The 19,630-nt window shown below is 39.2% G+C and overlaps 1 protein-coding gene across 1 annotated transcript in view; it reads right to left on the bottom strand.

Moving 5' to 3' along the window:
• Nucleotides 1-19,630, bottom strand: part of DSCAM (DS cell adhesion molecule) — a 603,664-nt gene that overhangs the window by 193,356 nt on the left and 390,678 nt on the right. The window contains exons 10-11 of the mRNA XM_043538206.1: nt 12,223-12,342; nt 4,912-5,085 (exon numbers count right to left, since the gene is read on the bottom strand). Coding sequence (XP_043394141.1) covers nt 4,912-5,085; nt 12,223-12,342 — 294 coding nt within the window. The remainder of the gene's footprint in view (nt 1-4,911; nt 5,086-12,222; nt 12,343-19,630) is intronic.

Raw genomic sequence — 19,630 nt, 5'->3', positions numbered from 1 at the left:
TGACAAGAAGTGTATTTGAGAGGAAAGTGAATGAAGTGATTTTATTGGTAGACGGGACTTGCTGGATGTGTTTTGGTGTTCAAATTAAATGTCACCAGTCTCCCGGATGGCACGCAAATGAGTAATGGATTTAGGAAGGATCAGGGAAATCATGGCTGAATCCAGTTGATGATTTGAATAGGAACATACTGCAGATTACTTCCTATATTTTATACTGAAGCTTGGCTCCCATTAGAAATTCTTACAAAACTGCTTTAACATGTTATACATACTCTAGTTTGGAATTAAAGTGTGATAGTATTCAGATGAACCAATCTGTGCAGTTAGTTTTTGAATGGCTCCCATTTTAAATAGATATCTCTTCTCTTATGACTCCTGGACAACCTTCAATTAACTTTAGTTCTTCCCTTACCTTGAAAGGCTTCTTATGCTCTGTAGAATTTCCTTAGAATCCCCTAATTCCAACCACCACTGGAAAAAGTCCATTTCTGGATGCCTTATTTCAGGGCTCTCTCCTTGGGTTTTTTCACATTTTATGTATCCTGGCGCATGTGAAGTTTGAAAATTGCATATGTTGAGCCCAGCAGAAAGACAAACATACCTGATGGTAATCTTCAGATGGACTTATCAAATGGCAAAGAGATGGACAATAATTGTTAGGTGTAGACTATGTTTTTACGGTTCTCAGTCTAGCCCTTTGGCTGCTGCTCAATATCCACTTTGGAGGCTCTTTCTCCTCTTCACCCTTGGTTGATTTTCCTTGGGGCTCTGTCCTTTGGTACCTTCTCTCTTCCCCGTATGCTCATTCCTTACGCAATCTCCATCAGTCATGCAGCTTTAGCTACATTGTCTGAGGTGACTCATCTTGCAACAAGCACCACCAGGTGCTCGAGAGGTTGTTTTTTAGCCTATATGAACTGCATAGTAAGTCTGTTTATTTGAGAAAAAATGAGGAAGAAGCAATAAGCCAGGAAAGTATATCAGTTCAAATATTCATTCTAGCCAGTTATAAACTACCAGTCAAGACACTTATCTTATGTTAACACCTTCTGTAAATAGGGGATAACTTTGCATACTTGATACTAGAAAAGTTGGAAGAGGAAAGAATCCAGTCTTTCAGACAGATGAGATTTATCTCAGTTAATATAGAAGACTTCTCTGAAAGTGTTAAGGCAGGCAAAGGAGAAAATGGAGTAGACAGGAACACTAATTAAAAATGGAAAAAATAACCTGCATGTAAGATTATTATTTTTAATTCATGGTTATACTTTCAGTGGTTGGCATATGTGTACATACGTTGCATCCGATGAAGTGAGCTGTAGCTCACGAAAGCTCATGCTCAAATAAATTGGTTAGTTTCTAAGGTGCCACAAGTACTCCTTTTCTTTATACGTTGCTAGTTGTTCAAGCAATAGGCTAAAATGTCTCTTTTTCAGAGTGGTAATCTGGTTTCAAGAGCTGAATGAGTTTAAGTCTGTATTAAGAGGTTTCAGAGTAGCAGCCGTGTTAGTCTGTATCTGCAAAACGAACAGGAGTACTTGTGGCACCTTAGAGACTAACAAATTTATTAGAGCATAAGCTTTTGTGGGCTACATTAAATGGCTGTATTAAGCCACTTATTTCTTTCTCAAGTGATTTGAGATGCTACTGTATGGTATACAGATTGAAAATCTATATAGAGTGCCAAGGAATACGAGGAGGGGGAAAGGAAGCTGATTTGTCACAAGGAATCTTCAAAGAAAATAAGTAGCAAAATATTTGTGTTAATCTTTTTGAATTTTTGAAAGGATATTCCTTTCTAACCCTGTCACCCAGAAATCACTGCCTGTAGCATATTTTATCCCCTTCTGCCTTTCAGTAAAAGGAGGCAGTTAGGGTGAACACATGGAGCTGAGCCAACACGTTATGCAGGATCAATTAATGACTAACATAGTGAATTTCACTGAGGAAATCTGAGGCTTTCATCTAGTAGCAGGGATATCGCCGAGGACTACAGCATAGAAGCCAGTGTGTGACAGACAGAGTGGGAAAAGGAGTAAGAATAATCACAGGGGAAAATAAAACAAACAAACAATAGAATACATCTGGAAAACACCACATAGGTATAGGGTCTCCTTTGGAGTGACAGCAGTTTATTACATTTCAACCATAACAATCCCAACTATAACTGGGGATTCAGCCATACCATAGGCACACAACTGCACTATTCTACTGATGTCACTCCAGAAACCAGATTGCGCTTAATGTATGTTTGATTAAAGCTAAGTCTGAATCTCCTTTAAGCATACACCCACATACAAACAGTGTATGCTATAGCTGCTTTACAAATCCCATGCTGGGAACAGTATGTGTGTGAGTGTGTATGTGTGAGGGTGCATGCATGTTTGTGTTTGCTATCTTAGAGCCAGAGGGGTTTTCATTAGATTCAAACAGTAACTAACTCTCCAGGGAGGCTCCTGCTCTTATTTGATAAGGGATGCTCTTTTATCACACATGAAACTGCATGCAGTGATCAGACAGGCACTGTGCATAGCTGCCAACAAGAGAGAAGCTGCTTTTCTATAGCGTATTACGGAATGTACTGATACTGTAGTTCAAAACTGGTCCCAAAAATGGTCAATTACAGAAGCATGGGAAACTGGTGTTAAAACCTGATTTATGAAAACCTTTAGTAATTGCGTTTCATATTTTTGGTTTTGGACATTTGGGATATCACATTACTCTGGTAATTTCTGCAGTGATCAGGAAAACTAGTCCTCTCCTTCGTACCGATCAGTGTGTCACTTTCGGCAAAAAATAAACTGGACCGTGGAAGATGTTTGAGACTATAATACTAGCAGGTGTAATAAGATTCAAACTAGTCTTTGCAACCCATTTACAACAATCTGCAATTCTTGGTATTCAAAAACTGTATCTCCTAGACTACAGATCCAATGAAGAATTAATAATCTGGATTTTCCCTCCCTTTCAGGGAAAAATACCTTTTCACTTTCAAAGATAGCCCTTTGCCAAGACAATTGACATCCAGAACTTCCAAAGCATTCAATCAATCTGTGAAATACTACAGGCATGAAAGTGCATGCTGTCCCTGGTGATCTCCATCAATGCTGTTCTAATAAGTCAACAAGGAATGTTTGAAGGATGGTGTGTGCTGGTGTGTCACTATTTCCTGGACCTCTTTATGGTGAGGAAACGTATCAACATTCTGACTTCCTCTGGAATATAGCTGACACACTGATAAACCAGCTCTAGCCCAAACCATAGGCAAATTCACTTGTATGTGAATATCAAAGAAGCGTTGAGTGTTAGTATGTGTTCAAACTAATTCACTCGTATGCTAATAGAGATCAAAGGGGGGATGCTGATTTGTATTGTTTTCATCTGTCTATATCCTGTAATTTGCTATTACATTACTTCTACATTATGTATATCCTGTAATTAAATAACCCTAGATCAAAGGTGTGTTAATGAAGAGTGTATTCAGGTGTTAGAACTTCATGAAAACTTATGGAATGCTAGGTGTATTGTTCTCATTATCTATTCAAAGGAAGGCCCATGTGGGTACAAAAGCTGTCAGCTAGCATTCTGTGTGAAGAAGATATAAAAGATGGATTCTAGAAAAGATCCTTCAACTCTGGACTGTTTTGGATTCCAGCGGAGTGGAAATACTGAGCGAGTGGACAGAGATCCCCAGAGTTATATTGCGTAACCCTGAAAGACTTTTGGAGACTAGCAGATTACCACATCTCTGCTATCATTTTGGATTTACAAATGTAGACTCACCTGTTAGTGTATTTTACCTATTTTAACCTCTCAATAACTCTCATTTCTTTTTCTTAGCTAATAAACCTTTAGTTATTTTACTAGAGAAATTGGCTGTCAGTGTTGTCTTTGGTGTGAGATTGAGAGTATCCATTGACCTGGGGTAAGTGACTGACCCTTTGGGGTTGGGAGTAACCTAATGAGATGTTTGGTAAAGCGACCAGTATCACAAAATCCACCTGTCTGGATGATAAGATAGGCTGGAGAGCCTAAAGGGGCTGTCCATGACTCCATGGTAAGACTGTTCTAGAGATCCAGGAATACACATTTGTTCCTGGCTTGGTGAAATCTAATTATAGAACATACCATCAGTTTCAGGTGTCTGCCCTGTTTTCTGAGAGTTTGACCTGAGATTGGCACTCTCGGTTGTGAGCCACTCCAGACAGCATGACAATATCATCATCTCTATATTCTCATCTGTGTTTATGTTAAAAGAAGTTGTGTAGATATTATTATTAAAATGTATTGTTTGTATTATTGTAGCACCTGCGAGCCCCAGTCATGGTCCCAGGCCCCATTGTGCTAGACCTTTACAAACATAGAACACACACAGATGTTAAAAATTGTCCCTACTGCTCGCACAGTAAAGAAGATATGTTTAAGCCCCGTAAAGATCTCAGATCAGATAGAAAAGGCTTTGACCAAATCTTTTGCAGAAGTAAATATGTATGTATTTCCTTAAAACATTCAACCATTGACCAATTTAAAATAAATACAATAACTGCAGCATACGGTACCTTGAGAATTAGTCCAGGGATTCTTCATCCTTCTTCTCGGCCAATCTTGGGGTTTGCTAGCAGATACTCACAGCATTTCTCCTTCGTTATTCATTCCTTGTCCTTACCCAAAGAATGTTCTCACCACATTCTTCACTGTTGAACTATAAGTAGTGTCAAGGTTCTGCCTTTTCATCTGTTTTTTAACTCTCCTAAATAAACCTTACCCATCTATACTGACATTCCAGTTACAAGAATATGCAATTGAATTTCAATATCCAATAAAAAAAACTATTTTATCAGGAACAGGGAGGTAACAAACCAACCTTTGTAACTCTGCTTTGGATCAAAAAGAATTGCTTTTAGTTCTTACTTTTAACAGTGAGGTACATGGACTTGCTGACGTCCGCTCCCACATCATTGCTGACCTTGCAGAGGTAGTATCCACTGTCTTCCTCCAGTACATGCTTAATCAACAAGGAGCCATTTGTGAGAAGCTGGATACGGCCATTCAAGGCAATGGGCTGGAACTGGGGGACCCCAGCACCTACAGCAGAACCCAAAAGATTAATCAGAAAGGAAGAGGTGGGGAAAGAAGAATTTGTTTAAAAGGCAGCAACCACAGCTGCCTATTATTACAGGCTAAAGTCAATTAAAATGAAATGTTGCTTTCTGGCATTATAACCATCTACAGAACAAGCTGAATGCCTGTTGCCAAAACTAAAGTCATTCAATGGAAAGAAAAAAAAGTCTTATCTTACCAATTATAACTGTAGTTACAATTTACTACAAGGTAGGGGGTGGAGGCAGAGGGAAAAAGGAGTAAGAGGGAGAGAAAGCTTTGCAGAGAGCTCCTGGGTAAAAAGCCACATTTGTTGTACATTTAGTGGCTGATAAATTATTCAAAATTACAGCTGAACAGCCACAAAGTCTACATTCCTTATGCATATACCAAATGAATTCCTTATGATCATGAGGGATGTCTATTGTAGTAAACATGGAATGCTCAAGGGACTTTAAGGACCTTGTTCACTAAACTCATGGTAGCATGTGGAGAAGCACATCAGTGAATATTTCCTGCTACAACTGACAGTTTGATCACACATAATCTCTGACTCACTGTGTTCTGGGACAGCATTCAGATTGATGCAAGAACACATCTAACTGCAGGTGCAGTTTGCCATAAAAGAACTATAGTTGGTACACAACTCACTCAAAACATGCACTGGTCACTTTTCTATCAACAGTGAAATGAGGCATTGAACCAAATACAACTCTGGTGTAACTGCACTGCAGTCAAGGGAGCTCAGCAGGGACGAATTTATCTCATTGATCTCTTTTAGGAGGGAATGCTGAGATGGAGTTGTTGATATTCATCTCCTTAAGAAAATCCTCACTTCTCAAGGTTAGATTTACAGTATTGTATAATACCCTCCTGTATGTGACGATCAAATTCAGTTCATTTCAGATATATTTATTATTTGCTAATGGGTATCCCTTTCTAATACTGTAGTACATATTCTCATAGGGCCAGCTTGAGGCCTACGCTGCACTTAAATCCCACTCTTTTGGGCTATTTTGATTCCATTCACCAGTATTGTAGTGTTATTCCCCGAATTGTGGCATCTGGGGTGGCCCAGTATTGAGGTGTGCATGTAAGTGGAGGACAGCTTTGCAGCCCCACACTGACTTGCGCAGAGCATTCCTGAGCTGGACATCAGGCAAAATAGGGAGTATGATGCTCTTAGATAATTGTTACTTTTTAAATTGTTTTTATGGCTCCTAGCTACCACAGTGATGGGTGAATTTTATATGCATTAGATTAGATTAGACTGAGTACTGTAATATACTGGGATATCTAATAACTGACACCAAACATTCTACTACCAGAATCCGTTATGCAAACAGAAGCCAGCTTAATAATAATTTTTGGACTGAAACAACCATCTAAAGATAAATCTATGATACCTGCAAATATGTAGACACTCTTTGGCATGAGTAGGAGCAATGAAACCAAATTAAAATGCAATGTACAATTTAAAGGATTTCAATCTGTTAATTTTCTCAGTCAGAGCTGCAAAGAATTTAATAAGGTGTGAACAAAGCTGTTAAACTTTTAAAAACAAAAACAAAACCCAAAGTGTGCACAACCCCCCGTGAGCAGATATGGAAACTGCTGTAAGCTGCATAAATAGCTCTGTGATGTTTCACTCTATATTCTTTATGAAAATATGCTTATGATATGGATATGACATAACTGAAATATACTTTATGCAAGATGGCTCATGTGAGATATCATTGGAAAGGTTACGATTTACTTAATGTGATTATCCAATTTGTATGCCTGTATTATTTCTGTATCTGAAGTTAGGAATATTGACTATGTATCAGCATTTCAAATGTGTTACTTTGGGTGTCACCCCCAACTATCCCTTCAGGTACAACAGTGGAAAAGCCAGACACGGCTGATGGCCCATTAACAAAGACAATGGACTGTGAAAGAGCTTAGTCTTCCTGTGGATGCTCCAGACAGCCTACGAGTAATGGCTGCCACAGCCCTGCAGAGACATGGGTCTGAGTCATCTGGTACTAGACCACCCCTCGGAATGCCAGTGTTCTTCCATTGGGAGACAAAGGGTTCCTGCCATACACAAGAGCTATATAAGGCAGGGGAGTGACATCACTGTGGTTCTCCTTTGCCTCCTCACCCAAAGAGAGACTGAAAAATACCCGGAAGCAAGTACTGAACTGAGGGGATAAGGGATAAACCCAGGCTAGGAGGGCTTCCAGTCTGTGAGTGGAAATACCTGAAGTCTCAAGCTGCAGGCCAGTGTAGCTGCCTTTCAAGACTTTCTATAATCTACCTGTGACAAGATTTAGGGTGAGAAATTATATTTTGTAACCTGTTTCTTTAGTGAATCAAACTTAGTTTGCATGTTTTGTTTTATTTGCTTAGTAATCTACTTTGTTCTGTTTTCTACCCCTTTAACCACTTAAAATCTACCTTTTATAGTTAATAAAATTTGTTTTGTTTATTATTAAACCCAGTTTCTGTAATTTCTAACTGAGGTGGGGGGGGGGGGGGAGAAGTTGTGCATATCTTCCTCCACATTGAGGGAGGGGGCGAATTTATGCATACATTTCTCTATAGCGCAAGACAATATACCTTTGGATCTGCACTCCAAGGGAGGTGGATTCCTGAGTGTTGGGGCAAGTCCCTTAAGCTGAGGCTTTCTAGAGCTGATCTCAGTGTCTGTGTCATTGTGCAGTTGGGTGTGGCCCTGCCTGTGTGTGTGCTAGAGGAGGCTTAATAGCCTGGCTCAGCAAGACAGGTAAAAAGGGTGCCCTGGCTGGCAGAACAAGTGGGCTCAGTGGTATCCCAGCACATCAGGTGGCATCCCGAAGGGGCACAACCCGTCACAGGCTCAATTTAATAACTAGTTGAAAATACAGAATTCAGATCCATCTTAGGACTTGGCAGACATGGAGGCTGGTTGAATAGAAATGAAAAATCTACTTGGTTAGGCCCATATGCTTCATTTTGCATGTTAAAAAGGAGGACAGATCTAGAAGGGCATGGGCCATTAGACTTCCTGGATATGGGTCCACAAGCAGTGTGTACTCTGCTACTTCTTCTGACAGACAAATATTTGCTGGAATAACAGAGTCATGCCCCTTAGATCTCAGCCTGTCTGCTCTTCTCCCAGGCTTCCCACACAACAATGGCAGCATGACATTTGTCTTTGCTGCGTTGACATTGGCTGAGCCCCAATGTCATAGTCCCCAGTGGGAAAAACTGCAAAGAGGGATTCACTCTTGCTCATGGCACCACTAAATTTTGGTGCTTTCATGTTAATTTGATAGGGGACTAAGCGACACAGTAGTTGTTCCCTCAACTCCTCCCCACATCCCTATGGCCATACCCTACCCAGCTCTGTGGAGTAGGGCTTATATATAACAACTGTCAAGGAGAAAAGAGCAAATAGACAGAGTTGGTTAACCTCTCATGTGGCCACTTTTCCCTTCCACCCCTTAGCTGAACACTTTGACTCCCTTCCACCACATAGCCAAGTGAAGCATAATACCCTTCAGTAGCAAAGTTATTGTGCGTGTTTCTGATCTGGAATCCACTGATTCTTGAATCATCATTAAACATCAAGGGTCTTGCTCATGCAAGAGAATAAAGGTCCCATTTCCAATCCCAAATGATTGAGCTGAAGTCGTTTTTGCATGGGTATGGAGAGACTGAATGATTCAGGGGACAACTGATAAGATGCAGTACCTCAAGAGCAGTTGCTTGAATTTGGCCCAAGTCTGTACTGAATATCGTTGCTTCCCTATTCCCACTTCAACATTGGTGGTTTCAGTCCCATTCTAATGCTACAAATGCTCTCCTCACAAAATTCACCAAGAATTGGGTATAGCAACTAAACAACCCTTTTGTTTTTATAGGTACCCCTTCTGGAACAGAACAGAACTGAAGTGCGTTTAAAGGGAATCTTGCACTACCATTGTCTATGCTTTGGCACATATGGTATGTCTACATGGCAACTGGAGGTGTGATTGCAGCATCTGTAGCTCAGGGAATAATTAATTTTCATTTTGGTGGCTGAACTGAAAAAAAAATTTTCATCTTTGTCCAATTTTTTTTTCCATCTAAAATTATTTGATAAATTCAGCCTGAATTCATGAATAGTTTCGGTTCACCAAAAACTGTTCTTTTTTTTTTTTTTGCAAATAAACTATTCATCCAAAAAATTTCACTTCGCTTTAGTGTAGATGTACCTGAGCTGGCTTTAGTCTAGCTAGCATGGCTACCAATAATAGTGTGGCCATGGCAGCATGGGCTTCAGTGCAGGCTAGCCACATGAGTAAGCACCCAGGGTCCCATGTGGACTTGTGCAGTCCACACTGAAGCCTGTGCTGCCACAGCTTCACTACTCCAGTACCTGAGCTAGCTAGATTTAAGTTAGCTAGGGTAACTCTACATGTGCAGCAACGACACACCTGACCACAGATAGACATACCCTTTGATATTGTGTTGATAGATTCCTTGGAACACCTTAGAGAGATTACATAGATAGTATTTGTATTGTTGATAGAGGATGTGAATTTCCATTGCTATCAATTTAGCTTCCATTTAGATAGTTGATTACAATATAATCTTTATATGATCATAGTGCCTAGAAGCCCAAATCAGGATCAGGTCTCACAGTGTTAGGTGTTCTGCAAACACAGACAAGGACAAGGGCCCTGTTCCAAAGGTCTGACAGTCTAATTTGGGAGGCAGCAGGGGGCATTATCAGAGAAATCACACGGATATATTTTTCAATGGGGTTCTCTTATATAACTTTCTGTACATGAATTTGATATCCATCAACATTAATTACTATAAGCATTGGGCTGAGTAAGCCTAAAAGAAAATGGAATGAGAAAATACTATGGGGAAAGAGAAAGCTATAACAACGCATGAATACAACATTTGGAATATTAAAATTTAACATATGTGCAAATTTAAGCTTCTCTAATCCTAAAAGAGCTTACTTTTGGGACTGGCAGTTACATGGAAGATTACCTAGGCAGATGCACTGAACTTGGTAACATTATAGGATAATGTCTGCACAGATCTTCAACTGTATTAGTCACATTAATGATGCTTCTCTTTTCCTACTTCTTGTTCTTGAATGAACCGACTTGCTTGTGGTTAGTGCATGGGAAATAGCTACACTTCATGAATTTGTGTGTGTCTTGGCAGTGCAAAGCCCAGGTGTCTGTGCACAGATGCTCTCTTGTTGTTGTATTCAAAATTCTGTGGGTAATTTTGGTGCTCATAGAAAGTGAGTGAAGGGCTAATAGCACTGGTGAGAGACAGGCACAATCTGGGAAAGTGTCTACATGTAGCTATGCAAAGGCATCTCACTCCGGGCTTGCAAAACACCAGCTATTCCAGGCCAAAGTCCATCTTGAGCAATGACGGTCAATCATACATTACTGTGTACTGAGTTTTGTGACGTGACTGAATGTTCTTTAGAGACTAGGATAATACCACCTTGCTCATTATTACTTGGGTTTATACATTGATTTAGGTCATTAGTCTACAGCAGTGATAAGGTTGTCAAACATTAATCCATTGTGCACAAACACCATTCTGCCCTTCCTTTTGCACTAACTTTAGAAACCTTATATTGGTCATGATGCTAACTGGTTTTCGGATTTGTTGATAATCTGTAAACTCTACATGGCATCTACACACTTGATGGTACCTGTGCACTTTGTTGCTAAAGACCTCCACTACAGTACTTATTTTGGATCATAGTACAAACCTATCACAGTATACAGCGTGCCATTTTAAGACAAGATGGACTGTATAGCCTAGAGATCTGTACAACATTTTAATTAAATCTTCTGATGAAATCATGATGTAGTAACAAAATACAGTGTCAGCATAAAAATGTTGTCCATGTCAGCTAGAGCTATTCTGGAGAAAAAAAATTGGAACTTCAAAAATTCAAACATTTTTGACTACTTCTAATGTCATCTAAAACTTCGTTCTGCATGAGAAACCTACTTTATCCAAGATTCAGGAAGAGCTGTGAATGGAAATCATTACAGGATTTTCACTTAGATATGTAGAACATCATTACAATTATACTTCTCTTTTCTGCTACTAAAAAAAACCCCTAGTGGTGCTTACATGCTGTTAGCTGGAATCTAGCTAGCCTGACTTGGTCTCCCTCTTCAGAATACAAATGGAACACAGAATAATTGTTTTTTCCTTATTACCACCACATGGAAAGTGAAAATAAAAGCACATCGTGAAGTGTTTATATTAATTCCAAATTTTCTTCCATGCACTGGTAAAGCGAAACAGTGCTATTAAACTGAAAAGGACATGTAGTGTTGCCTCAGCTTTTGCCCCAGCCGGCACCAAACTTTAGCCAGAAGTCAATTGTTTTTTTGTGGGGTTTTTTTTTGGTCTACATACAACTTGGTGTGATAAGGTATTCTCTTTTATACTGTGGTAAAGTGTGAACATCTAACTAATGTATACAGTACAGTTGCTTTCTGAAATAACACCCGCTTTGACACAAGGTAAGCATTAACAGATAATTGGCTAAAAGACACAATCTAGCAGGCAGCACATTTTAATTAAAAAGCTGTCAATTTCATGTGGTTAGCTGGGGTCAAGTGGGGCCAGTTTTAATGCTCTGTTACATAAGAATAAAATGTTAAAGCATTATGTAAAGCGCATACTGAATTACTGGGTTATGCTAATACTATCTGACCTTTCTTCTTTGCAGAAAAGGTATGATTGGCTGTGTTATCATGGATTTTAAAAGAACAAAACCCAAACCAAGTAGTACCAATGAACCTTGTTCTGAAGGTCACAGCAATCAAAGCAACATTTACCTTCTGCACCCTTCTTCTTGAGACTTTATTCAGAACCTAAAATCACTGTAGACAGTCAAATGCCAACAGAAGAGTGTATACCCATACATGCAGATGCAACACATGAATTTTAATAGTACTACTTTAAATATTGGGGGACTAAATTGTGATACTCTTAACTTAAATTCACTATTACTCCATGACTAGTGCTATTGAATTACACTGAGTAAGGTGCTACTAAACTGAAGTATGAGTACCAGAATATGGACCCAAATGATTATGAAAGAAGTCATACCTTTTGAGTACTTCCAGACAATGGTGGGTACAGGATAACCCTCTGCAGAACAATTGAGGATTACAGCTTTACCATAAATCCCATCTTGATCACTTGGTTGAACCACAAATCTAGGGGGAACTGAGAGATAAACAAGGAATCATTGAGAAATTGTGCAGCTGAGAAGATAATTCAGAAAATTACTGGCCAACTCTAGGAATTTTAATGGAAATAAAAATTAGAAATGGGCACAAAATTTCACACAAAGCAAAATAAAAAAAAGATAACTTTTCAGAATTCAAATCTAATCGCTAAACTTTTTACTTTTGATTTTTCTTCATTTTAATTTGCACTAATTTAAAGCAGTTTTTTCCACTGAAAATGAAATATATATATATATATATATATATATATATATATATAGTGCACCACTGCGTGAGAGATTACAGGGGGAAAAAAAGGTTGAATGGTAAATTCCACTTGGTGTCTCATGTGATCAGCCTTAGAATCAGGCTCCTATGATGACATATCCTCACATGCAGCACAGGAGTGCTAGCTGTGGAAGACAGAGGTAGAACGGGTGTCTAGGAACAAGCAATATTTTTTTTTTAAAAACTGCTTCATTTTTGTATCAAAATAATTATATATACTGACAGGTTTTAGAAAAAGAGGAAATCAAAGAAAATGAAGCAGAAAAATAGATCTAAATATCATTGAACAAAGTAATATGATAACAAGAATATTAATACCACCTACCTCTTAGAAAGATCATTTTACTTTAAAATGATGCCGTTCAAACCAGTGCCCATCATTCTATAAACAAATGTGGAAATTTCTGGCTGATCTCTACTTCTCTGAGGTCATGCTCAAATGAGAGAGAAATTATCTGCGTTACCTGATAGGTATGTGTTGCAGAGGTCACTAGATCTGTTGGTTTTGAGGAACTGACCAGAATGTCATAGACTTGCATAGACATAGACTTCCAAAGGTGACAACCATGATTTATGGCTTTCAGAGTTTGTAGTACTCTGAGCCAAAGGTTCTAAAAAAAAGAAGGCCTCAGGCATATAGGGTCTAATCTAAAAGTGCATTAAAGTCAATGGGAGTCTTTCCATTGACTTCAATGGGCTTTGAATCAGGCCCATAATCATAGAATCATAGAAATGTAAGTCTGGAAGGGACCTCAAGAGGTCATCTAGCCAATCCCCTGCACTCATGGCAGGACTAAGTATTATCTAGATCATCCCTGACAGATTTTTGTCTAAGCTGTTCTTAAAAACCTCCAGTGACAGAGATTCCACAGCCCCCCTAGGTAATTTGTTCCAGTGCTTAACTAATGACCACACACTTGGAAAACGGAAGTGTATAAACTATTTGTATCCTCAATATGTAAAAATCTTCTTCTTGTTTTAGTGCCAGACAGAAAATTATGTTAGGTGACTGAGCCTGTAAAAGGTGTTTTTATTTAATTTGGTATATGGCATGCCTCAGAAAAACAGTGCAATGGAAGCAAAGCAGAAACAGCAGAATGACCAGTGCTATACCAATGACCTAACATTTCCAGTACAGGTGGCTTAGTGGCTTATGTAAGTAGTACCATCCATTGCAGGATGAGTTAGCACTTGTTGGAGCAATGTTATTGAGGGCAGACAATCATTTTACAAGTTCCTTTTCTAAATTAAATCCTAAAGTTTTGTCAAGGACACTGAAAAATCTAATACAGTATGAAGCTGTTTATTAACCAAATATGAATAAAGACAATGAGCAGATGACAAGAAATGTCAGTATGTCTTAAGTATTACTGCAATAAACCACAGGAGCTAATTGTGACAGAAACAATATCCACCTTTGCGGGCTGAAAAAGGCAGGTTCTCATTTATTACTTTGCAATGGAAAGGGCTACTGTATTTATTGTTCATAATTATTCCAGTTTTCCAGAGGATTGCCATGCTGTCAAGCACAAATCAAGTATTGCATTAATTCACATGAAAGCTATTCACCAAAACTGCAACCCTAGCAATCATAATCTAAGACAATAGTCCACATTATTCCATTTATTAACATAAAATATTTACATCAGCATATGAAACCAAATTGTTATAAATCCATTTCATCACCAAGCAAATAGGAAAGCAGAAAAGGGGATCTGGGGTACTGATTCTCCAAGGCCTTCTAAACCCCCCCACTATTAGGCAGTAACACAAACATACTTGGGTTTATATTGCTCACAGTCTAGTGACATCAGCATGTTTCACCTGGAGAACTGTTAAAGGGAAGCAAATTATCTTCAAGATTTCCCAAAATCAATAAAGAGGTGACCATCCGTAAATTCCTGCATGGAAATAAACTGCTAACATTCTGTAAAACAAATACTTTGCCTGATTCAGGAAACATCCTGGAACACATTTTTGGTAGAAAGATATGGTGCATACAAAGGTGACTGCCTTAGACCTGGAGACAAAAGGCTACAGTTCTGATTAGAGTAGCACCTGCCTCATACAAGGATATGTTGGAGAATGGACATATTTATAATAAAGGAGACATCATTTTAAAACTAATGAGACACTTGAATTTCCTCCAGAATTGAATGGAAATGTGTTGCACTCAGCTTGACCGGGCTTGATAGAGATGGGATCTGAGTTAGTGGATAACGGGTCAATTGAAGAGCATAGGTATTCAGGGATTAAAATCCTAGTAACATTGTCAAAGGTTGAGAATAAAGGTGTGTCCAATACAGAATCAGTATCTTTACCCTTGGTTTTCCAAGGGGCAAGATACTATATCACCTAAACATTGTTACTAGAATAATAAATGAACATAGTAGTTTAGCAGCCCCACTGATCAGCACCTCCTCCTCCCTCCCCGTGACACCCACAGTGTGCAGGAGGCTCTGAGGGGAAGTGGGAGGAGCAAGGGCATGGCAGGCTCGGGGGAGGGGGCGGGAAGGGACAGGGCTTTGGGGGAAGGGGTGAAGTGGGGTCAGGGCCTCTGGCAGAGCCAGGGGTTGAGCAGTGAGCACTCTCTCTCCCTCCTTCCCCCCCCCCCCCCCCCCCGGGAAAGTTGGTGCCTGTAGCTCCAGCCCCGGAGTCGGTGCCTATACCAGGAGCTGCATATTAACCTCTGAAGAGCCACATGCGGCTCTGGAGCCACAGGTTGGCCACCCCTGCTCTAAGATAATATGTAACTAGATAAATACCGGACTTATTTTGTCCTTCAAAACAGTGGAGGCTACAATGTTACAATACTGACCCATTTTTGCGAAGTGTTTTGAGATTTACAGATATATTTGTTATCCATGAATCTCAAAACGTGACAAAAATGGGCCAAAATGATGGAAGAAATTTAAACACCAAAGCAGCCACTGATGTATTAATGAATAAGATCATTACACACTGTTTTTTAGCAGAGATGAACAGTTATTAAATTTGGTAATTGGACCTATGGGGTCAAGTTAGTGGGTTTAGTGAAACCATTTGCTCTGCAGTTCTAGAAAAGAGATGTTCTTTGGCCAAGTGAGACAATGCATAGCAGTTCATGTTGATCAGGTACGTCAAATGAGAACACTAAATATGACGTGAACCTTTCAAGAATAGCCTTCAACTTCAGTGTAAATACCAACAAGGAAAATAAATGGAGTGTTCAATAATGACAATGACTGTTTGTCTTCCTTTCCTTACTTTTCAATCACAGTCTATATTTGCTACAAAATGTTTTCAAAACGTCAGTGAGCAGACACAGACTCTCTTCCTTTATGGCAGGTTTCAGAGTAGCAGCCATGTTAGCTTGTATTCGCAAAAAGAAAAGGAGGACTTGTGGCACCTTAGAGACTAACAAATTTATTTGAGCATAAGCTTTCATGAGCTACAGCTCACTTCATCGGATGCATCAGATGAAGTGAGCTGTAGCTCACGAAAGCTTATGCTCAAATAAAGTTGTTAGTCTCTAAGGTGCCACAAGTCCTCCTTTTCTTTTCTTCCTTTATGGAACATTCAAGGCTCTGGAACTGCTCATTGGCTGCTTAACTATCTGTCAATATAAGATAGATCAAGCAAGGACAAAATGAAAGCATATTTCCACTAAATGCATTATGGGGGGATATTAGGTATTTAAAGACCTTATCTCAATTTAAACTCATGATGTGTTCACACAAAAGGATGTTAAAATCATGATTTATGCACACATTGCTTTCTTTGAAATCTCTGTTCTAGTAGTATTTTAGAATTTGTGAATTCATAATATATTTATGAGGATTTTTCTCACCAATTAAAACACTTTTGACTACCCTTTTTATTTCACAGTTACTTTACTCCTGTATTAGAAAAGCCCCAGAGGAATTATTAATCAAAACATTTCTGTAGAATTTTTAACCAGCCTATTGAAGAGAGAAAATGCTGAATTTAGTTCTGTAAGATGGTTTAAAAATTCTATAGGAAGGACATAGTTCTCTGAAATTCTGTGAAAGCTTTTCTCAGCAGGAGTCATTTTCTTTCTTCTGTGTTTGTATAGTGTGTAGCACATTGAGGGTGCTACCAGGAAATAAAATAATCAAAATAATAATAATAATGATTAATATAGATTTTAGAGTAATTTTTACATAGCCCTATTCATTTAATCCCTAGTACATTCTATAGAACTTTTCTGTAAAAACTCACAGGAGCCAGCATAGCATGAGTTTATAAAAGTGAGCCACATTTTCATTCATTTGGCTTGATTACCAGCCATCTTTGAAAGAAGAGGGTGGATGGATTTCCCTTCAAGTAGGTGAGTTTATTTTTAAAACAAAGGTCTATAGGAGAGGCCTCCAGTATAACTCAGACAGCACTGGGATCACTCTGGCACTTTCATGTAGCACAACAGGGCTGGAGCATGGCAAAGGATCTCACCTAAGGTGCAAGCAATTCAAAGAAAATAATGTTTTCCACCATTTTTATTGCCTGCAAAATGGCAGAGTCTAAAGGCAAATTAAAACACTTAAAACACACAAGACTTATTTGACAGCCCCCCAAAATTAACAAAGATATGCATGTTTAAAAATTACAGATAAATATGGTTTGACAGAATAAAGATTATTTTCTCCCCAATTTATGAGTCACCGTATGGACCCTTCAAAAGTTCATAACCTCACTGGTAATAAACAGTTTCCTATTCTGCTTTACAGTACTGTAGGTATTAATGATGTTGCCAACAGCCACTGCAGGAGAAATACAGACTCCTGAAATCAACTGTTGGCAGATAAAATGCTCTTCAATTCAATTTTGGATTGCAGTGTATTTAGATGCTATTTTAAGTCTACCCATGTGCTGTTAAATTATCTAGACTCCCGGATATTTTTAAATGTAATTATCTTTTTTATAAAAAACATTTAAATTCAACTTTTAAAATAAATAACATCAGTGTATAGAGCAATAAGGGAGAATAAATATTTATGATGAACAGTCATATTTCTCTTGACTTTTCCACACCAGCACACATGATTTCGCTCTACTCTTGTATAAAAGAAACACATACTTCACATAAATGAGACTTTTCCAAGAACCCATCCCCTGCCAGTTGGTAAGACCAGTGTTTAAGTCCAGAGCATATTGTTCAGAAGCTGTTGCACAATATGGATTAGAAACGGGAACAGCCTAAGTACCATTTATTCCCCATATAGGGGAAAACTGCTTTGCTTATTTAGAAAAATATAACACTTTTGTAATATGACACTCATAATAGGAAGAGAAATGATGAAAGATTGATAGTCTCAGAGAACAGATAGTGGGATAGCTAGTCTTTTACCTCAGGGTGTCTAGGTCAGGTTAAGTCCAAATTAGTAGTGACCAACAGTGACCCTCTGATACTAGCTGTCTACTGACTTATGTGAATTTAAATGGGGTGTTGGAGGTGGCACAATGAGGAGGAGGGGGTCAGTCCAGCACCTAGTGGAAAATTTAGGATCAGTATTAGAAAACTTTTCCCAACAGAAATATATCACCCTAGATATGGAATAGTGTCCCAAGGGAAACTGATTGAGTCATTATCATTTAAGTTGATAGGAGGAGAGGATAAATGAGAGGAGACTAAAGGAGACCCCAGCAGAGTGTCAGTGGTTGTAGCAGCATGGGTAAAGGGGGGAAGACATACAAGCCACTCCACCTCCCTACTGCCCCCCAGAACTTTGAAGCATCAGGACACCAGGAGGCTTTCCTCAGCCCCCAGGGATATGTAGGACAGCAGCTACCCCCAGTCATCTCCAGAGGTTGGTCTGTAAGGACTTCCTCTAGGAAAAGGAAAATCAAGGACCCAGGCACAGCAACAGGTAGCATCTTCAGCAGAGAGGACCAATGAGGCCAGCCAAGCCCCTCATGAAGACGAGCCGATGATGGGTAGTAGTAGTAGCGACATAGCAGTGGCAGGGAGTAAGTTAGCTCGAACCTCTCCCTAGGAGGGCAAGATGACCCAGGGGAGGGTAGAAGTGCACCCAACAGAGGTAACATAAACACAGGAAGCGAGAGAAAGCCAGCCAAACCCTCCTCCTTAGGAATAGGTGACAAGGGGAAACGAGAGAGAGTCAATAGCAGTACTGGCATGGGGAGGGGAGAGAGAGCAGGCCAGTGGGGACCCACCTGGACAGGAGACAAGTATGGGCAATAGAAGGACAGCAGCAGAGGTAGTAACACAAGCAGGGGACAGGTAGAACAGAACAACTTTCAGAGGCCCAGTGGCTTGGTGAGATTATTAGAATCCATTATGATTTCTTGCATAGAGGTGATGCCCATCCGGAGATTGTGAGGGGAAAAAAGAAGAGGGTGTTGAGGTTCCATTGCTTGGGAAAGGAAAGAAGGGGGTGGGGACATTCTACTTTCACAATTACAAATGATGGCTGGGATGAAAACTAACACACACACACACTCCGTTCTGGTCTTGATTCAGGAAGGCAGCCTTGTTCAGGTTAATACTTTAGCACATGCTTCACATTATGCACATACTTAAACCCCAAATGAAATAGAAACATGCCTTCAAGTTAAACAGTTAAGCACTTAAGGGCTGTCTTGAATAAGGAGGAACTTAAGCACCTTCTTAAGGGCTTTCTTGAAATGGGGCCCCTGCTTGTAAGTTGTATCCCTGTTCCCCCAGTCTTTGTCTGTTTTTGTCTTCATGGACAGTAAACTCTTCAGGGTAGGTACTATGTCTTTGTACAGCACCTCACACAATGTGGCCCCAGTTCTGACTGAGGTCTTTGGGTACTACTATAACACAATAACAAAAATAGTTGTAATAATACTATAATAGGATAATAAACTTGAGAATATAACAAAGGAAATGGGTTAAATATAATATGTAAAGCTGGTTGAAATTTTTTGTTTCAATTTTTTTCAATGACTTTTCATCAATAGGTTTTTTTATGAAATGGCTTTTTCATCAAAAGGAGAAATTTCAGTTGGAAATA

The sequence above is a fragment of the Chelonia mydas genome, chromosome 1 (assembly GCF_015237465.2).
Source record: "Chelonia mydas isolate rCheMyd1 chromosome 1, rCheMyd1.pri.v2, whole genome shotgun sequence".
NCBI lineage: Eukaryota > Metazoa > Chordata > Testudines > Cheloniidae > Chelonia > Chelonia mydas.
The sequence above is the reverse complement of the archived record's forward strand: the minus strand, read 5'-3'. Positions and strand labels throughout refer to the sequence as shown.